The 21,233-nt window shown below is 46.3% G+C and overlaps 1 protein-coding gene across 9 annotated transcripts in view; it reads right to left on the reverse strand.

Moving 5' to 3' along the window:
* Window positions 1–461: 461 nt before the first annotated feature.
* The window catches only part of LOC143955815 (oocyte zinc finger protein XlCOF8.4-like), a 40,401-nt gene continuing 19,629 nt past the window's right edge, over window positions 462–21,233 (reverse strand). Inside the window, exons 2-8 of one of the 9 annotated variants that reach the window (XR_013269817.1) lie at window positions 16,842–16,961; window positions 16,472–16,570; window positions 16,322–16,385; window positions 16,111–16,205; window positions 12,683–12,815; window positions 7,952–9,294; window positions 462–4,494 (exon numbers count right to left, since the gene is read on the reverse strand). Coding sequence is in view for 2 of the 9 variants with exons in the window: in XM_077465934.1 (XP_077322060.1) it covers window positions 8,702–9,294; window positions 12,683–12,815; window positions 16,111–16,205; window positions 16,322–16,385; window positions 16,472–16,570; window positions 16,842–16,961; window positions 18,360–18,374 (1,119 nt within the window). In the remaining 7 variants the exon portion in view is untranslated. Of the gene's footprint in view, window positions 9,295–12,682; window positions 12,816–16,110; window positions 16,206–16,321; window positions 16,386–16,471; window positions 16,571–16,841; window positions 16,962–18,359; window positions 18,415–21,233 lie in introns of those variants that run through there. The other 8 variants (XR_013269814.1, XR_013269811.1, XR_013269812.1 and 5 more) reach the window with 8 other exon arrangements.

The raw sequence follows: 21,233 nt of genomic DNA on the forward strand, positions 1-21,233 counted from the left end.
GTCCATGAACGACAAGGGATGACCATCCATGAACGACAAGGGATGACCGTCCATGAACGACAAGGGATGACCGTCCATGAACGACAAGGGATGACCATCCATGAATGACAATGGATGACCATCCATGAACGCCAAGGAATGACCATCCATGAACGCCAATGGGATGACCATCCATGAACGCCAATGGGATGACCATCCATGAACGCCAATGGGATGACCATCCATGAACGCCATGGGATGACCATCCATGAACGCCAATGGATGACCATCCATGAACGCCAATGGATGATCATCCATAAACGTCAATGGATGACCATCCATGAACGACAAGGGATGAACATCGATGAACACCAATGGATGACCATCTATGAACTGAGCACATTTCCATCACCAATTATCTATAAATTATTGGCATTTGTAAAAAAAAAAAAAAAAAAAAAAAAAAAGGACTCCGAACAGCATAAGTTTAGAACTATTTATTTTAGAAAATTGGAACAACTGATCAACATACAATAAAACAAAGATTTAATTGAAATCAAATCTTGTACAACCAAACTAAAAATATACATTACATTTATAATACATTGGCTGGACTAATGAAAATTCATCTTCTCCAGTAAAGAAAACAATAAAAAACAAACACTGACGTGCAGCAACCAAAAACAAGACTTATTAAAAGGTTCAATGGTAAAAAGACAAATTCTGATTGGATCGAATGTTTCGTAATTGTTCTTGTGTTCCCGCCATTGCTTGTTTTTGGCCTTTGTATAAGTAGGGTTTTCCATGTCTTGTCATGATAGCCAGTGTGTTACCCTTTTTTGTTGCCCGCTTCCTTGTCACAGCGCTATACAAATTATTCATTCATTCACAGTTGCCAGTGTATTGCTGTGTATTTCCACAATTGCCATGATTGCCCATGTGTAACCAGTTTATTGCTGTAGTCTTACTAAATTTTAATCCATACAGGCCTAGAATTATCAAACCAAACTCTTTAAAAAAAAAAAAAAAGTCATAAATTTTGACTCATCCTCAATACTTTGTGGCTTGTAGTCACACCACTTGGGTCTATCCTCCCCCTAGAGCAGTGGTCTCCAAACTGCGGCCCCAGGGCTGGATGTGGCCCTTTGCTTGCCTCTATCTGGCCCTTAGATCACTATTCATTCTACTACAACCACACTGGGGCATAATTCCTGCCACTGATACCAACATTTGGGGCACTATTTCTCCCACTTACACCAATAAAGAGGCACTATTTTCCTTACACTGACACCTATGATGGATCACTACTCCTTATACTAATACCAATGAATGGAGCACTATTCCTCCTACTGACACCAATGATGGGGCACTACTCCTCCTACAGATACCAATGATGGGGCACTATTCCTCCCTCAGATACCAATGATGGGGCACTATTCCTCCCACTGACGCCAATGATGGGGCACTACTCCTCCTACTGACACCAATGATGGGGCACTACTTCTCCCACAGATACCAATGAAGGGGCACTATTCCTCCCACTGACGCCAATGATGGGGCACTACTCCTCCCACAGATACCAATGATGGGGCACTATTCTTCTAACACCAATAATGCCACAGTATTCCCACCGATACCAATAATTGTTTACGCCCATTGATGTCTGGCAACTTTCTACTCTCCCTGGCCAGTCTGGCCACCTCAAAACCCGACAATAAATTAGCCCTTAGAAGGTTTGAAGAACCATGCCCTAGACCATACAGCATCCCCCCTCAACCTTTTCGACACAGAGGAACCTTTGAAATAACTTTCCAGTCTATATCTACAACTCATGATACATTAGTGTGATGTCAGTGAGAAGAATGTTCCCTACACTTGTGGTCATTGAGAAGAATTACCTCCTTACAGGTGAGCTTATCTGAGAGGCAAAAATTGCTCAATCCTCAAGGAATCTCTAGCAACCTCTGGAGGAACCCTCAAGCGACCCCTAGAAAAATCTAGAGGATCCCTTAGCAACCTTTGAAGGAACCCCTGGCAACCTCTGGAGGAAACTCTAGCAACCTCTGGAGGAAACCTCAAGGAATCTATTTGGGAGACCCCAAATACTATGGGTCGAAATGCGTCAGTACTGTTATGCAATAGTCATTACTACATGCTGTGTATAACCCTTATGTTTGCTATTTTCTGTATTTGGCATGGGTATATCCCCATTTGAGCTCATATTTTAACACTCATTTATTAATCCATTCTATTTCTCAATAAAGAATTCCAATGCTTTATCCAATGTTTATTCTCTCATTATCTATAATTAGCTGCCAAACCCCAACCCCCCCCCCCCCCCCAGACCTTTTCCATTTTTTAAAGAACCCATTGTAACCTCTGGAGGAACCCCTCGCAACCTCTGGGGGAACCCCTAGCAACCTCTGGGGAACCCTCAAGGAGCCCCTAGCAAAATCTGGAGGAACCCCTAGCAACCTCTGGAGGAACCCCTAGCAACCTCTGGAGGAACCCTCAAGGAACCCCTAGCAACCTCTGGAGGAGCCCTCAAGGAACCCCTAGCAAAATCTGGAGGAACCCCTAGCAACCTCTGGAGGAACCCCTAGCAACCTCTGGAGGAACCCTCAAGGAACCCCTAGCAACCTCTGGAGGAGCCCTCAAGGAACCCCTAGCAAAATCTGGAGGAACCCCTAGCAACCTCTGGAGGAACCCTCAAGGAACCCCTAGCAACCTCTGGAGGAACCCTCAAGGAACCCCTAGCAACCTCTGGAGGAACCCCTAGCAACCTCTGGAGGAACCCTCAAGGAACCCCTAGCAACCTCTGGAGGAACCCTCAAGGAACCCCTAGCAAAATCTGGAGGAACCCCTAGCAACCTCTGGAGGAACCCTCAAGGAACCCCTAGCAACCTCTGGAGGAGCCCTCAAGGAACCCCTAGCAAAATCTGGAGGAACCCCTAGCAACCTCTGGAGGAACCCTCAAGGAACCCCTAGCAACCTCTGGAGGAACCCTCAAGGAACCCCTAGCAACCTCTGGAGGAACCCCTAGCAACCTCTGGAGGAACCCTCAAGGAACCCCTAGCAACCTCTGGAGGAACCCTCAAGGAACCCCTAGCAAAATCTGGAGGAACCCCTAGCAACCTCTGGAGGAACCCTCAAGGAACCCCTAGCAACCTCTGGAGGAACCCCTAGCAACCTCTGGAGGAACCCTCAAGGAACCCCTAGCAAAATCTGGAGGAACCCCTAGCAACCTCTGGGGGAACCCTCAAGGAACCCCTAGCAACCTCTGGAGGAGCCCTCAAGGAACCCCTAGCAAAATCTGGAGGAACCCCTAGCAACCTCTGGAGGAGCCCTCAAGGAACCCCTAGCAAAATCTGGAGGAACCCCTAGCAACCTCTGGAGGAGCCCTCAAGGAACCCCTAGCAAAATCTGGAGGAACCCCTAGCAACCTCTGGAGGAACCCTCAAGGAACCCCTAGCAAAATCTGGAGGAACCCCTAGCAACCTCTGGAGGAGCCCTCAAGGAACCCCTAGAAACCTCTGGAGGAACACTCAAGAAGGAACCCCTAGCAACCTCTGGAGGAAACCCTCAAGGAACCCATAACAACCTCTGGAGGAACCCTAGGTCTCCATAGAACCCTGTTCAAGGCTCATAGGATTACACAAGTTTTCTGGTATACTTCTATCTCAAGAGCTCTACATGGGGCACCTCAAAGTTAGCAGAAAGAGACAGAAACTGTAGTAAACAGACTCACCAACAGAATCTCTTAAAAAAATTAAAATAAAATAAAAAACCAGCAGGAAACTCAGTCCAATGGACTCCGCCTGTAGTTAAAACGTAACTTTTGCTTAATATACCCATTCAATTTACAACCTGAACAGTTCCACTAAATGTCCCCCTACATCTGTCAATCAAATCATTAGGTATGTGTTCTCTGATGTCTAATTGGATTTCCTTCAGGAGTAAAACATTTCCTGCACCCAGAACATCAAAAAAGGGCTCCTTTCCTGGTGTCCAACAAGGCTTTCTCTCCAAGCGAAATGTCCCTCACAGTCTGAACATGGAGAAGTTTGTAAGCCTGCGTGACTTCTTTGGTTTTTAAGGTTTTTTTTGCTGAAGAAAACGTGGACTAAATGCCACTCCCCCTACACTTGTCAATCGAATCCTCAGGTATGTGTTCTCTGATGTCTAATTAGGTTTCCTTCAGTAGTAAAACGTTTCCCGCACTCTGAACATCAAAAGGCCTCCTTTCCTGGTGTCCAACAAGGTATTAACCAAAATCAAAAGTGTTTACCACAGTGTGAAGATGGAAAAGTGAGTTGTCTAGCGCCCAGGGCAAGGGTGCAAAGCTGGACCTCCTTGCCTACTTGTAATGCATGCCATAGAATGTGTCCATTCTCTGCCCCCCAGCGCCCAGGGCAGCTTCCCCTCCTGCCCACACCTTGTCTTGCACCTGTTGACCGCCACCCACTCCTCATCTTCGGGGTCCCCGGAGCTGGTAGGTTTACTGTTGGAACCTGGCTGTGAAACCACAAGGAAACATTAAAAAGGCAGTACCTACAAATTGTGTAGCTGCTGAATTTTAATAAAAGGACACTTACCCGTCCAAGGATCCAGCGCCGTCCTCATCTTTGGCATTTTTCAAGTCCCCGGTAGGCTTACTGTGGGAATCTGGCTGTGATTCCTTGTGGTTTAAACCCCTTAAAGGGCCGGCGTTAAGTGGTTAAAGAGGAACTCCAGTGTGTTTGAGAAATGTTAAAAACCAGTAACTACAAATAGTGTGGCTGCTGACTTTTAATAAAAGGACCCTCACCTGTCCAAGGATCCAGCCCCGTCCTCATCGTTGGCATACTTCAAGTCCCCCGATGCCAGTATTGTTACTGTGGGAAGCCAGCTGTGGTTCCTTGTGTCTTCACAGCTGGCTTCCTCCTTTGCCAATAGTCCCGTAGCCTTCTGGGAACGCGCATCCTAGAAGTTTGCAGGTGGGGAGGAGAACTTCTGGTGGAATTGCTGCAGCGATCCAACCAGAGGTTCTCCCCATCTGCAAACTTCTAGGACAGTAATTCTCAACTAGGGTTCCTCCAAAGGTTGCTAGAGGTTCCTTCAGCATTGGGCAATTTCTGCCTCTCAGACAAGTTCCCACTGAACTTTTTAGCTATCTGTAAGGAGGTAATTCTTGCCAATGACCACACGTGTAAGGACCGTTCTTCTCACTGACCATCACACTAATGTATCATGAGTTGTAGATCTCAAATTTTTAGCAGGGGTTCCCCGAGACCAGAGAACTATTTCAAGGGTTCCTCTGTGTTGAAAAAGGCTGTTCTAGGACGTGTCATAGGTCCCAGAAGGCCACGAGACTATTCGCAAAGCATGGCGCGGCTTGCGCGTGCACAGAGAGAAGCCGGCTGTGAAGGCACAAGGAATCGCAGTCGGCTTCCCACAGTAAACCTACCAGAGTATAGGTCCCACAGCCTTCTGGGACCTACAAGGCATCCTAGAAGTTTGCAGGTGAGAACTTCCGGTGGAATCGTTGCAGTAATCTAACCGGAAGTTCTCCCCCCACCTGCGAACTTCTAGGATGCGTCCTAGGTCCCAGAAGGCTGCGGGACCATTCACAAAGCACAGCGCGGCTCGCACGTGCACGGTGAGAAGCCGGCTGTGAAGCCACAAGGAAGCCAGTATACATACCAGCATCGGGGACTTGAAGAACGCCAAAAGATAAAGACGGCACTGGATCCTTGGATGGGTGAGGGTCCTTAGCAGCCACAGTGTTTGTAGTTACTGGCTTTTAATGTTTTTCAAACAGACTAAAGCTCCTCTTTAAGCGCTTAACGCCCCGGCGCCTCTGGACCTTTAAGGGGTTTAAAGGAGAAGTGCAACCAAAGCTGGTTTGGCTTTACTTCACGGGATTGAAGTTCGTTCGTTCTGCACTCCTCTGACCCGTTTTCAGCTGACAGCGGGCTGAAGGACGCCGTCTGCTGACGTCACCGAGCCAGGTTAAGGCTCGGGGCAAGATCTTGACAATGGACTCAGGATCCGCCCACATGCCCGGACCAGCACCCGGCTCAGCCTCTCAGTTGAGGTCCTTCAGGTCTGGCCTGAATTTAAAGAAGTAGGGGGAAAGCTGGTTTGGCTTTACTTCTCCTGTGGATCACGGGAGTGAAGTTCGTTCGTTCTACACTCCTGTGACCCCCTTTTGAGCAGACAGCGAGCTGAAATCCGTTGCCTGCTGACGTCACCTGAGCCGGTCCTGGCTCAGGCAAGATCTTGACAATGGATTCGGGATCCACCCACATGCCCGGACCAGCACCCGGCTCAACCTCTCAGTTGAAGTCCTTCAGGTCTGGCATGAATTTAAAGGAGAAGTACGGGGAAAGTTGGTTTGGCTGGACTTCTCCTGTGGATCACGGGAGTCAAGTTTGTTCTGCACTCCTGTGACTCCTTTTTCAGCAGACAGCGGGCTGAAGTCCGTTGCCTGCTGACGTCACCTGAGCCGGTCCAGGCTCGGGGCAAGATCCTGACAATGGTTTCGGGATCCGCCCACATGCCCGGACCAGCACCCGGCTCAGCCTCTCAGTTGAGGTCCTTCAGGTCTGGCCTGAATTTAAAGAAGTAGGGGGAAAGCTCGTTTGGCTTTACTTCTCCTGTGGATCACGGGATTGAAGTTCGTTCGTTCTACACTCCTGTGCCCCCTTTTCAGCAGACAGCGAGCTGAAATCCGTTGCCTGCTGACGTCACCTGAGCCGGTCCTGGCTCAGGCAAGATCTTGACAATGGATTCGGGATCCACCCACATGCCCGGACCAGCACCCGGCTCAACCTCTCAGTTGAAGTCCTTCAGGTCTGGCATGAATTTAAAGGAGAAGTCTGTTGCCTGCTGACGTCACTTGAGCCGGTCAAGACGGAGTCGGGATCCGCCCACATGCCTGGACCAGCACCCGGCTCAGCCTCTCAGCGAGCTTATGAGAGCCTGAGCCGGCCGCTCCCGCCCCCCTCCGCAGCGCAGCGATCGAGGAGGGAGTGACTGACAAACGCCAGCTCTCTGCTCGGTGAGCTGCGAGAACCAAGCGATCTGCCGTGTTTGATCGCTCGGTTCTCAGGTCTTAGAGGCGCCGGGGGACAGATGCAGCATGCGCCGAGGCATGTACGATTCAAGAAAAAAAAAATCCCATACACCTCTTTTAAGATGCCTCGGAGGCGGGGCTTATAATCACGTGACTTTTTAATTTTTTTTCCTTCAGCCAGCAGGTCGAACGGAAAAAAAAAAATGACTTCACCCTCCCCCCCCATCCACACACTCGATGTGGACGGCGGCGGGGAGATCCTTCCACTATTGGGAGATTTCCCTGCTGTCAATATACACCGATCAGCACTGCTGGGTACAGCCGACAGCGCCGATCCTGCGGAAATTTGTCCAATAGGCGATCGGTAGACCGCCTTCTGATCAACCAGCCTGCCCACAGATGGATCGAAATTCGGCCTCTCCTTCCTGAACTGGACAAGTTTTAATCCATGCATGTCCTGGTGGAGTTTCATAAGAGAAACATTTCCCGCACCCTGACCGAGAACGGGGATGCTCATCACTCTGAAATATCTGGTTTGTTGGAAGCTTACTTTTGTAAATAAAACATTTCCCGCACACTGGACGTGAATAAGGCTGCTGACCCATGTGGCTTCTCAGGTGTATAAGATGTCTTTGCTGATAAACCATTTCCCGCACTCTGGTCAAGATTAATGAAATATTTCCCGCACTCTGATCAATAATAGGGATGCTTATCACTCTGAAATATCGGGTGTGTTATAAGCTTACTTTTGTTAAACAAAACATTTCCCGCACACTGGGTGTGAATAAGGCTCCTGGCCCATTGGGGTTCTTGGGTGTATAAGATGCCTTTACTGATGAATGAAACATTCCCCGCACTTTGATCAAGAAGAACGATGCTTATCACTCTGAAATATCTGATGTGTTAGAAGCTTACTTTTGTTAAATAAAACATTTCCCAGACGTGAATAAGGTTGCTGACCCGTGTGGCTTCTCGGGTGTATAAGATGTCTTTACTGATGAAACATTTCCCACACTCTGATCAAGAATAATGAAACATTTTCCGCACTCTGACCAAGGATCGGCATGCTCATCACTCTGAACTATCTGGTGTGTTAGAACCCAACTTTTGTTAAATAAAACATTTCCCGCACACTGGATGTGAATAAGGTTGCTGATCCATGTGGCTTCTTGGGTGTATAAAATGTCTTTACGGATTAAACATTTCCCGCACTCTGACCAAGGATCGGGATGCTCATCACTCCGAAATATCTGGTGTGTTAGAACCCAACTTTTGTTACATAAATTGTTTCCCGCACACTGGGCGTGAATAAGGTTGCTGACCCGTTGGGCTTCTCCGGTATATAACATGTCTTCACTGATCAAGAATAATGAAACATTTCCCGCACTTTGATCAGGAATAGGGATTCTTATTACTCTGAAATATCTGGTGTGTTAGAAGCTAACTTTTGTTAAATAAAACATTTCCCGCACACTGGATGTGAATAAGGTTGCTGATCCGCGTGGCTTCCCGGGTGTATAAGATGTCTTTCTTTACTGATTAAACATTTTCCACACTCAAAAACATGAAAGAAAAAAAAAAAAAAAGGGGGGGGGCTGATCACCCATGTGACTTTTTCTGGTGTGGGAAAAGGCTCCTTTTCTAACATTTCCCGCACTCTGAACACTACAAGGTAAGCTCTTCCGCGTGAACTTCCTGATGTTTAAGGAGCTCTTTTATCCGAACGAAAAGTTTCCCGCAATGTAAACATGGAAAAGGTTGGTGCTTTATTTGGTGGTTGAGAAGGTTTCTATTATCGGTGAAGCTTTGCCCGCACGTCAGACATATATACGGACGCATGCCGGCGTGGCCTCTCTGGTGCCTGCGGAGGTTTGACCTCTGTGAGAAACATCTCCCGCAATCCGGGCAGGAAAAGGGGCGCTCCCCGGTGTGAACCCTCTGGTGGCTGATTAAGTGATGTTTAATGGCGAAGCATCTCCCGCAATCTAAACACGCGAAAGGGCGCTCGCCCGTGTGGACTCTCTGGTGGACATAAAGGTCTGCTTTTTCCACGAAGCCCTTCCCGCACTCTGTGCACGAGAAAGACCGGCCGCCCGCCAGATTTTTAGGGAAAGGTTTCCGACGGGTCGGAAAGGACAAGGGACGGTCAACCCTTCTCCCCGTGGTGGGAGCTCCTTCGTGGACCGCGGAAGATTCCTTGGGATTCTTTGGAGAAGGTATGAGATGTCCCTCAGAGATGTTCCAGGCATAGCATCCACCTGTAGGAAGAACAAGATTTCACTCATTCCTATAAAGTGTTCCTCGTGCCGTCCAATCAGATGTGATTATGTAGAATTACAGTGAGGGGAGGGGGGGGGGGGGGGAAGTATTTGATCCCCTATCAACCAGCAAGATTTCTGGCTCCCAGTTGTTTTCTATACAGGTAACAAGCTGAGATTAGGAGCACTCTTTTAAAGGGAGTGCTCCTAATCTCAGCTTGTTACCTGTATAGAAGACATGGCCTTCTGGCTTGGTTCGCCCTCTCTCATTGGGGGTCTCCCTTCGAGGGAGCACCAAAAAGAAAAAAAGTATTTGATCCCCTATCAGCAAGATTTCTGGCTCCCAGGTGTCTTCTATATAGGTAACAAGCTGAGATTATGAGCACTCTTTTAAAAGGGAGTGCTCCTAATCTCAGCTTGTTACCTATATAGAAAACATGGCCTTCTAGCTTGGTTCGTTGTTGTGGGTATGTACACGTTTTCACGTTTGATGAGTAGGGTGTAGGTCCCCTCGGGCCCGCCCTGAAAGTCTTGTGAGGGGGTGGACATGGCCTTCTGGCTGGGTTCGCCCTCTCTCATTGCGGTCTCCCTTCAGGGGAACACCAAAAAGAAAAAAAGTATTTGATCCCCTATCAAATCAGCAAGATTTCTGTCTCCCACGTTCCTTCTATACAGGTAACAAGCTGAGATTAGGAGCACTCTTTTAAAGGGAGTGCTCCTAATCTTAGCTTGTTACCTGTATAGAAGACATGACCTTCTGGCTTGGGTCGTTGTTGTTGGTTATGCACACGTTTTCACGTTTGATGAGTAGGGTGTAGGTCCCCTCGGGCCCGCCCTGAAAGTCTTGTGAGGGGGTGGACATGGCCTTCTGGCTGGGTTCGTCCTCTCTCATTGGGGTCTCCCTTCAGGGGAACACCAAAAAGAAAAAAAGTATTTGATCCCCTATCAAATCAGCAAGATTTCTGGCTCCCATGTCTTCTAGACATGGAGCAAGCTGAGATTAGGAGCACTCCCTTAAAGGTAGTGCTCCTAATCTCAGTTTGTTACCTGTATAGAAGACATGGCCTTCTGGCTGGGTTCGGCCTCTCTCATTGGGGTCTCCCTTCAGGGGAGCACCAAAAAGAAAAAAGTTTTTGATCCCCTATCAAATCAGCAAGATTTCTGTCTCCCACTTTCCTTCTATACAGGTAACAAGCTGAGATTAGGAGCACTCTTTTAAAGGGAGTGCTCCTAATCTTTTAAAGGGAGTGCTCCTAATCTTAGCTTGTTACCTATATAGAAAACATGGCCTTCTAGTTTGGTTCGTTGTTGTGGGTATGTACACGTTTTCACGTTTGATGAGTAGGGTGTAGGTCCCCTCGGGCCCGCCCTGAAAGTCTTGTGAGGGGGTGGACATGGCCTTCTGGCTGGGTTCGCCCTCTCTCATTGGAGTCTCCCTTCAGGGGAACACCAAAAAGGAAAAAAGTATTTGATCCCCTATCAAATCAGCAAGATTTCTGGCTCCCATGTCTTCTAGACATGGAGCAAGCTGAGATTAGGAGCACTCCCTTAAAGGTAGTGCTCCTAATCTCAGTTTGTTACCTGTATAGAAGACATGGCCTTCTGGCTGGGTTCGGCCTCTCTCATTGGGGTCTCCCTTCAGGGGAGCACCAAAAAGGAAAAAGTTTTTGATCCCCTATCAAATCAGCAAGATTTCTGTCTCCCACGTTCCTTCTATACAGGTAACAAGCTGAGATTAGGAGCACTCTTTTAAAGGGAGTGCTCCTAATCCTTTAAAGGGAGTGCTCCTAATCTTAGTGTGTTACCTGTATAGAAGACATGGCCTTCTGGCTGGGTTCGGCCTCTCTCATTGGGGTCTCCCTTCAGGGGAGCACCAAAAAGAAAAAAGGTTTTGATCCCCTATCAAATCAGCAAGATTTCTGTCTCCCACGTGCCTTCTATACAGGTAACAAGCTGAGATTAGGAGCACTCTTTTAAAGGGAGTGCTCCTAATCTTAGCTTGTTACCTGTATAGAAGACATGACCTTCTGGCTTGGGTCGTTGTTGTTGGCTATGCACACGTTTTCACGTTTGACGAGTAGGGTGTAGGTTCCCTCGGGCCTGCCCTGAAAGTCTTGTGAGGGGGTGAACATGGCCTTCTGGCTGGGTTCGCCCTCTCTCATTGGGGTCTCCCTTCAGGGGAACACCAAAAAGAAAAAAAGTATTTGATCCCCTATCAAATCAGCAAGATTTCTGGCTCCCAGGTGTCTTCTATACAGGTAACAAGCTGAGATTAGGAGCACTCCCTTAAAGGGAGTGCTCCTAATCTTAGCTTGTTACCTATATAGAAGACATGGCCTTCTAGCTTTGTTCGTTGTTGTTGGTTATATACACGTTTTCACATTTGATGAGTAGGGTGTAGGTCCCCTCGGCCCTGCCCTGAAAGTCTCAGGAGATCGTGGACATGGCCTTCTGGCGGGTGGAGTTTTTGGAGTGTGTTCACACACCACGGGCTTAAAAAAATAAAGAAAAAAAATGGTGGAGAGATTGGAATCTGATTGATTGCTTCTGAAAAACTCCACCCGGTGCAAAAAAAGTGCACATAGGGTGTACATATGGTCCCCCTCCAAAGAGGAAGAACCTGAGCCCTGATCCCCCGGGGCGTTAGGCTCCAGAAGAGGACTGAGGAACTTCACATGGTCCATCTGGCCAAAACCAGGATGGACCCTGTTCTCTAGGTGGTCTGCCGAAACAGACCACCTCCAAGTACTAGGTGGAGCTCCCTTTGAAGGGAGACCCCATGAGAGAGACGGACCCCATTCTTTGGGTCTGCCGAAACAGACCCACCCAAAAAAGGGAGACCCCCATGAGAGAGGGCAAACTAAGCCAGAAGGCCCTGTCCACCCCACCGACCACCCCAAGTACTAGGTGGGGCTCCCTTCGAAGGGAGACCCCATGAGAGAGACGGACCCCATTCTTTGGGTCTGCCGAAACAGACCCACCCAAAAAGGAGACCCCATTAAGGAGGGCAAACTAAGCCAGAAGGCTGTAGACCTACACAAGACCATCGCCAAACAGCTTGGTGAGAGGGTGACAACAGTTTGTGAAATTATTCGCAAACGGAAGAAACACACAAATTAAGTGTCAATCTCCCTCGGTCTGGGGCTCCATGCAAGTCATTCGGATATATTCGAATTTCCAAAAAAACTAAAGATTTGTCCGAATTTCAATTCGGAAGCGAAACGCACTGCACATGTCTAAGGGTCCTTACAGCTCTGATTCGCCAGTGTCTGAAGGTAGCAGAAGATAACCCAATGGTCTCAGACTCTGCGTCCCGTACGAGTAAGAAACATGCTTTATTCTCAGAGATTAAATGAAATTGTGACGCGTTTCTGTATTTATTACTTACTTGTGTCTATTAGCAGAGAAGAGTCCTGTTTACTTTTCATAATCATCTCCCCCTCCTCCATAGACTGCTGATCTCCACTCACCAACCTCTCTTCTTCTTCTTCTTTAATCTTGATGTCTTCCAGTTCTTCACCCTGAACCCCAAAGAGGATAGAAGAGATTTGTAAAAAAGAGGAGCAAGAGATCACACAGAAGACTGTCCTCCCCGGTGCTTCACCTGTTAAGGACCAGCCACCGTCGTTATACGACGCTACTTTGGCGTTAAATACCGTTTTTATGGCAGCAGCTAGCTGCCATAACCCCGGTATTTTTTTTTAAATGGCCGTCTCCGCCGCTTACCGGAGCCGTCGGCAGCGGCGGGGCCCATCAGTTCCTCTCCCCTCACTGCCTGGATGCCGAGTGAGGGAATGATGGCCCCCCGCTCGGCTCCATAGCATTGGAGAGTGAAAGCAATGCTAAAACGTCACTTCCACCCCAATGCTCTTAAAAGGAAAATTAAAAAAAAAAAAAAAAAAAAAATGACTTTTTTTTTAAATTGCATTTTTGTGTAAATGTGAGATCTGAGGTTTTTTTGAACTCTAGTTCTCATATTTAACTGCTTCAGCCCCCGGAAGATTTTACCCCACTTCCTGACCAGAGCCCTTTTTTTGCGATTCGGCACTGCGTCGCTTTAACTGACAATTGCGCGGCCGAGCGATGTTGTAAACAAACAAAGTTTATGTCCTTCCCCTTCCCCCCCCCCCCCCCACCACAAATAGAGCTTTCTTTTGGTGGTATTTGATCGCCCCTGCGGTTTTTATTTTTTGCGTTATAAACAAGAAAAAGAGCAACAATTTTGAAAAAAATTAATTAAAAAAAACACAATATTTTGTACTTTTTGCTATAACTAATATCCTCGCAAAAAAAAAACTTAAAAATATTAATTTCTTCATCAGTTTAGGCCGATATGTATTCTTCTACATATTTTTGGTATAAAATAAATAAAATCACAATAAGCGTACATTGATTGGTTTGCGCAAAAGTTATAGCGTCTACAAAATAGGGAATATATTTATGGCATTTTCATGATTTTTTTTTTTCCACTAGTAATGGCGGCGATCTGCGATTTTTATCTGCAAGATTACGGCGGACAGATCGGACACTTTTGACACTATTTTGGATCCAGTGACATTTATACAGAGCTAAAAATATCCACTCAATATTGTATAAATGTCACTGGCAGGGAAGGGGTTAATTGTGTTCCTTAGGTATGTTCTAACTGTAGGGGGGTGGGACTGACTAGGGGAGGAGACCGATTGGTGTTCCTACTTAGTAGGAACACACGATCTGTCTCCTCTCCCCTGAGAGAACCAGGATCTGTGTATGTGTGTTTATACACACACACACACACACACACACACACACACACACACACACACACACACACACACACACACACCTCCGTTCTTGATCTGTAACAAGCAATCGCCGGTGGCCAGCAGACATCGCACCCGCCGGGCACAAGCGTCGGCTCCGGGGACACGCTGAGCGCCTCCTATAGCGTCTTAAAGAGTCGACGGTGATTTGCGCAGCCGTGCCAACCTGCCGTGGTGTAACTGCAGCGGCTGGTCAGCAAAGGGATGTTTGACGTCGCTTCTGCCAGTCAATGCTATGGAGCCGAGTGGGGTCCATCTTCCCCTCACTCGGCAGGCAGGAGGTCCTTGGACAGCACTGCCCCCCCGTTGGTAAAAACATATAACATGCACTGTGTTATACATAGTTACATAGTCAGGTTGAAAAAAAGACACAAGTCCATCCAGTTCAACCAAAAAAAAATAAAAAATATTATATTTATATATATATATATATATATATATATATATATATATATATATATATAAAATATCATACCAGCCCATATACCCAATTCTATACCCACAGTTGATCCAGAGGAAGGCAAAAAACCCCAGCAGAGCATGATCCAATTTGCTAAAGTGATCCAATTTGCTAAATATGCCGATAAATACGGTAGTTCATGAGGGTAAACGTCCCTCCTCGCCATTTTCATCCAGTTTTCGTTCCTTAACGAAGACGGATTTGATTTTGCTCATAGTTTTCTTCAGTGGATGAAAATGTGCTGTACTTTTACTTTAATTTTCGTCACTGTAAAAATGCCGACGATGACATCTTTGCCGAAACTAACACTGTCCAGCAGAGGTTTCCCCACCCACTGCTTTTGGTTGCCCCGGTTGTCTCTCAAAGGACGATATAAAAAAAAAAAAAAGATCTTTGTATTTACAAGAAAGACACAGGCCCCGCCCCTTTAATTTCAATGCCGCGTACACACTACCGGACTTTGAATGAATGAATGAATGAAATACTTGTATAGCGCACAATGCGTACTGAATCGCCTCTAGGCGACTTTCCGGCAAACTAGGTCCGAGGGTCTTTCGACGGACTATCTGAACGAACAGACTTGGCCACACAGGAACAGACTAAGCCCTTGTAAACACGATCGGAGATTCCGACGGAATGTGTCCGATCGGAGCATTTTGGCGGATATTCCGTCGGACCAAATTTTGTGTGTGGTCTGCATCGGACTGTTTCCGTCGGACCAAATTTTCCAACTTGCCGGAAATATTTTCAGACAAAATGCTCCGATAGGACATACTCCGATCATGTGTAGAGAATTCCGATCGGACAAAGTGCCACGCATGCTCAGATCAAATTCCTACATCAACGCTATTGGCTACTAGCCTGAACGTAGTCCCGTCGTAACGAAATAACGTCATCACGTTCTGAAAGATCGGATTTTCCCGACAACTTTGTCCGACCGTGTGTATGCAACAGTTTCGGACAAAATCCGACGGATTTGGTTGTCGGAATCTCTGACCGTGTGTACAAGGGCTAAGACCGTTTGAAAGTCAGTTCATTTTGAACGTGATGGCGTAAGACGGGACTGAACAAGGAAGTTCAATAGCCAATAGCTGTCCTTGCGTTATATTTGGTCCGTCGGATCAGCACACAGACGAACCGTTTTCCTGGTTTTAGTCAGTCGGAATTGAGTCCGTCGGATAGATTTGAAACATGTTCTATTTCTAGGTCCGTCTGATTTATTTATTTTTCCCCGAAAAAAACGATTGGACTAGCCCACACACGATCGTATTGTCCGACGGACTCATGCCTTCAGACCTAGTCTGCCAGAAAGTCCGGTCATGTGTACGCGGCATACATTTTAATAATTGTTTGTATCCCCAGTTGATTTATGACAATTAGAGGCGGGGGCTCTACAGCGGGCTGGATTAACCTTTTCTGAGAGCAGCAGCATAACCCAACTGTTCATGAATTCTACTCTTCCCGTGTTCCCGAATGGATTCCAAGAAAAACATTTTACGTTGAATGCAAATTATTATTTGTTTTTTTTAAGTCTACATGCCCAGTCCCACCAACCTGATCCTGGTGAGGGATGGTGTGATCCTCCCATGTAGACTCCCGAGACAACACGGGATGGGGACGTTTTTTTGGTCTTCTTGTACTGGACCCATCTGTAGGAAACACACACACTGACTGAATACATTGTTTCTATGTGTTTATCAGACGATGGGGGATCTAGGTGGAGCCTCCGTACTGCTCTCTCCTTTACAATAAAGTCTCCTCTTACCCGGTGATGTGAGGGGCAGCAGGTCCTCCATGGAGAAAGAGACATCCTCACACCTCATAGGAGCCTGAAACACACAATGATACAGTCACCATCCAGACACATCCCTTGTCTGTTACTGGATAATCTCCCAGAATTCCCGGTACCGCTCACCTCTCCTGTCAGCAACTGAATGATAACTTTAGTGGCATTTAGAATATTCTCTTTTCTTTTGGCTGTCAGGGAGCGAAGTGGAGCTGTTGTGATGGATACCTGAATAAATTGAGAAAATAATTACTAAAAACTTCCCAGAATCCTCCTCACCTCTCCGGTCAGGTCTGTGTTTTATTAATAGAGATAAGAGTGATGTCATGTGACCTCCCAGAATTCTCCTCACCTCTCCGGTCAGGTCTGTGTTTTATTAATAGAGATAAGAGTGATGTCATGTGACCTCCCAGAATCCTCCTCACCTCTCCGGTCAGGTCTGTGTTTTATTAATAGAGATAAGAGTGATGTCATGTGACCCCCCCAGAATGCTCCTCACCTCTTCGGTCAGCAGGTAGACGATCTCCAGGGTGAGGTTCAATACTCTCTCAGCCACTTGGCTTTGGTCTTTGTCCATGCTTGTTGATTTGGCCATGTAACCTAAAGAGGACACTCCTCTCTGTCAAAAAAAAAAAAAAAAAAAACGGATAATTAGAAGGGCTTTACTGGAATGAAGAATGTCCACAATGTTCCTTCAAACTCTCTTGGATCTCTAGTTATAGTATAGTACGGGCTCTATATTATTTCAATGATCCAAAAGAAAACCTTTTAAGTGCAACTCAAACCAGAACTTTTTTTTTTTTTCTTCTAGGTTTGCATGGAAGGGTTAGATCAGACAGGTCAAGTGTTTTATGGGCATGCAGCCCTCTTACACCTACCTTACGGCGCTCAGTTGTTTACAATGAAAAATAAACGAGTGAATACTCTCCCGGCTCTTCTCCAGTTGATGCGTTCCACTTACATTATTGTGCATTTAAATACTTCCAAAAACTCTTCAATTGACCTTACTAGACATAACGGAGGCTCCTTAAACATTTGGTCCTCGATTCAACTTATCAGAGTTTGATGTATCTGGGTTTGAGATCATATGTTGAGTGTCCAATCATAGGTAGTTGGATAACTGGTTCTATATTTAGGATGTATCCGGTCTATAAACCAGAGGCTCTGGATGGACAGTTGGATAAATGGTTCTATATTTAGGAGGTACCGGTCTATAAACCAGAGGCTCTGGATGGACAGTTGGATAAATGGTTCTATATTTAGGATGTATCCGGTCTATAAACCAGAGGCTCTGGATGGACAGTTGGATAAATGGTTCTATATTTAGGATGTATCCGATCTATAAACCAGAGGCTCTGGATGGACAGTTGGATAAATGGTTCTATATTTAGGATGTATCCGGTCTATAAACCAGAGGCTCTGGATGGACAGTTGGATAAATGGTTCTATATTTAGGATGTATCCGATCTATAAACCAGAGGCTCTGGATGGACAGTTGGATAAATGGCTCTATATTTCGGATGTATCCAGTCTATAAACCAGAGGCTCCTGATGGACAGTTGGATAAATGGCTCTATATTTAGGATGTATCTGGTCTATAAACCAGAGGCTCTGGATGGACAGTTGGATAAATGGTTCTATATTTAGGATGTATCCGGTCTATAAACCAGAGGCTCTGGATGGACAGTTGGATAAATGGTTCTATATTTAGGATGTATCCAGTCTATAAACCAGAGGCTCTGGATGGACAGTTGGATAAATGGTTCTATATTTAGGATGTATCCGGTCTATAAACCAGAGGCTCTGGATGGACAGTTGGATAAATGGTTCTATATTTAGGATGTATCCGGTCTATAAACCAGAGGCTCTGGATGGACAGTTGGATATATCCTACATATAGAGCCATTTATCGATCGTTTATATATGTGTATAGGATGCAAGACAAAGGAATAAGGAGGAAGAGGACGGACATGACGGGGGGGTTACTGGGTGTAAATATAAAATAATATCTTATTACCTCCTCTGCTGCCATTTCCAACAATGTCTCCTCTCTACTTCCTACCAACTGACCTCTCACCCGGAACTTCCTGTCTGCATCTTCAATCACTTCCTGTGTGTGCCTGACATCACTTCCTGTCCTTTCCCAATATCACTTCTTTGCAACCTATTTCTGTGTTAATGTACCTATTTTATATGCCTTTACAATGTTTTTTTCATTACAATGATATGTACAATTTGCAACAATCTTAATTGTTATGTTCTCTTTTGATAAAATAAAAAATTTATGGATAAAAAAAAAATTGTTTTGTAAAAAAAAAAAAAAAAAAAACACAACAAATGAAACAAGATTAATGAAGGTAAAAAAAAATAAAAATAAAAAATAAGAAAAAAAAAGATATAGAAAATCAACAATAAATAATAGCTATGAAGGGGGAGAAAATTAGAGCTGCGGAGGAGTTACTAAGGGCTTGTTTACACTTGCATTGATTAGCAGCGGATATTAAAGTGCCTAATTCTTTAACATGCATTTTTGATGCGTTAATAAAGCCAGGCAAATGCCCGGTGTCTGCTGATTTTCTATTTGTTCTAACCACTTCACCCCCTTTCTGCCCAGGCCCATTTTCAGCGCTTTCGCAATTTGAATGACAATTGCGCGCTCGTGCAACACTGCACCCAAATACATTTTTTTATTATTTTTTTACCCACAAATAGTGCTTTCTTTTGGCGGTATTTGATCACCTGTGCGGTTTTTATTTTTTGCACTTTAAACAAAAGAAGAAGAGCGACAAGTTTAAAAAAAAAAAAAAAAAAAAAACACAATATTTTTTACTTTTTGCTATAATAAATATCCCAATATCCGATATGTATTCTTCGACATATTTTTGGTAAAAAAAAAAAAAAAAAAATCGCAATAAGCCTATATTGATTGGTTTGCACAAAAGTTTTGGCGTCTACAAAATAGGGGATAATTTGGTATTTTTATTATTATTTTTTTTTTTTTACTAGTAATGGTGGCGATCTGCAATTTTTATCATGACTGCGACATTGCAGCGGACATGTCGGACACTTTTGACACTATTTTGTGACCATTCACATTTATACAGCGATCAGTGCTATACAAATGCATTGATTACTGTATAAATGTCACTGGCAGGGAAGGGGTCAACACTAGGGGGCGATCAAAGGGGTTAACTGTGTTACCTAGGGAGTGATTCTAACTGTAGGGTGTGGGGACTCACAAGGGGAGGAGACCGATCAGTGTTCCTCTGTACTGGGAACACACGATCGGTCTCCTCTCACCTGACAGGACATGGATTTGTGTGTTTACACACACACAGATCCACGGTCCTGCTCTGTTAACGGGCAATCGCGGGTGTCCGGCGGACATCGCGGCCACGAGTATCGGCTCCCGAGTGATGCAGCGGGTGCATGCGCATGCCCCCCCAGACGGCCGGGAAGCCCAGGACGTCATATGACACCTGCCCAGGATGGGAGATCCCTCCTGCAGACGTCATATGACTATGGCTGGGATGGGAAGTGGTTAAAGGCGCTCATTCACATTCTATTTATGGGAAGTATCTGGGCTATAAACCAGAGGCTCTGGATCGGGGGCTCGGGAACCCATCCATCGCCAACAGGAAGACCGCACAAACGTCCCCCATTGCGACCCGGTCCTTGCTCTGGAGCGGCGGAGTGCGCGTGCGCATCCAATTCCAGTCTGCAGAGGCATTCCCCACCTCTTGCAACGTGCGGCTGCGGGGCTGGGAAAGCCTCCGGAATATCTCGGGGGGGAGGGGGGTTCAAGCTCTTCATATTGCACGCCCCTCGCCACCGGCTCTCCTCCCTGATCCAAGATGGGAAGGTGAGAGAGGATTGCCGTTGTGACACTGGTAGGGATCAGAGCCACTGCACCTTCTCTGCGCCGCTCCGCATTTAAAATGTCTTCTGACACTCCAGCCCTCCTGTCCCCTCAATACCATTCCCTCCTGACACTCCAGCCCCCCCAATACCATACCCTCCTGACACTCCAGCCCCCCCAATACCATACCCTCCTGCCCCCCAGCCCTCACCCCCCAAATACCATGCCTAACACACCAGCCCTCCTGATCCCCCCCAATACCATACCTTCCTGTCCCCCCAGTGCCATGCCCTCTTGAGACCCCAGACCTCCTAATACCCCTGTACTGCTCCCTCTATATCTCCCAGTACCATACTTTCCTGCCCTCCCCCCATCATATGTACTACTGACCTCTGTACACTGCCCTACATATCACTGACCTCTGTACACTGCCCTACATATCACTGACCTCTGTACACTGCTCTACATACTACTGACCTCTGTACACTGTCCTACATAAGACTGACCTCTGTACACTGCCCTACATACTACGGACCCCTGTACACTGCCCTACATATCACTGACCTCTGTACACTGCTCTACAAACTACTGACCTCTGTACACTGACCTACATATCACTGACCTCTGTACACTGACCTACATACTACTGACCCTTGTACACTGCCCTACATATCACTGACCTCCGTACACTGCTTTACATACTACTGACCTCTGTACACTGTCCTACATAAGACTGACCTCTGTACACTGCCCTACATACTACTGACCCCTGTACACTACCCTACATACTACTGACCCCTGTACACTGCCCTACATACTACTGACCCCTGTACACTGCCCTACATACTACTGACCCCTGTACACTGCCCTACATATCACTGAACTCTGTACACTGCTCTACATACTACTGACCCCTGTACACTGCTATACATACTACTGACCGCTGTACACTGCTATACATACTACTGACCGCTGTACACTGCTATACATACTACTGACCCCTGTACACTGCTATACATACTACTGACCCCT

This window comes from Lithobates pipiens, unplaced genomic scaffold (assembly GCF_037356315.1).
Source record: "Lithobates pipiens isolate NorthernLeopardFrog02 unplaced genomic scaffold, aLitPip1_a1.2 Scaffold_35, whole genome shotgun sequence".
Lineage (NCBI taxonomy): Eukaryota > Metazoa > Chordata > Amphibia > Anura > Ranidae > Lithobates > Lithobates pipiens.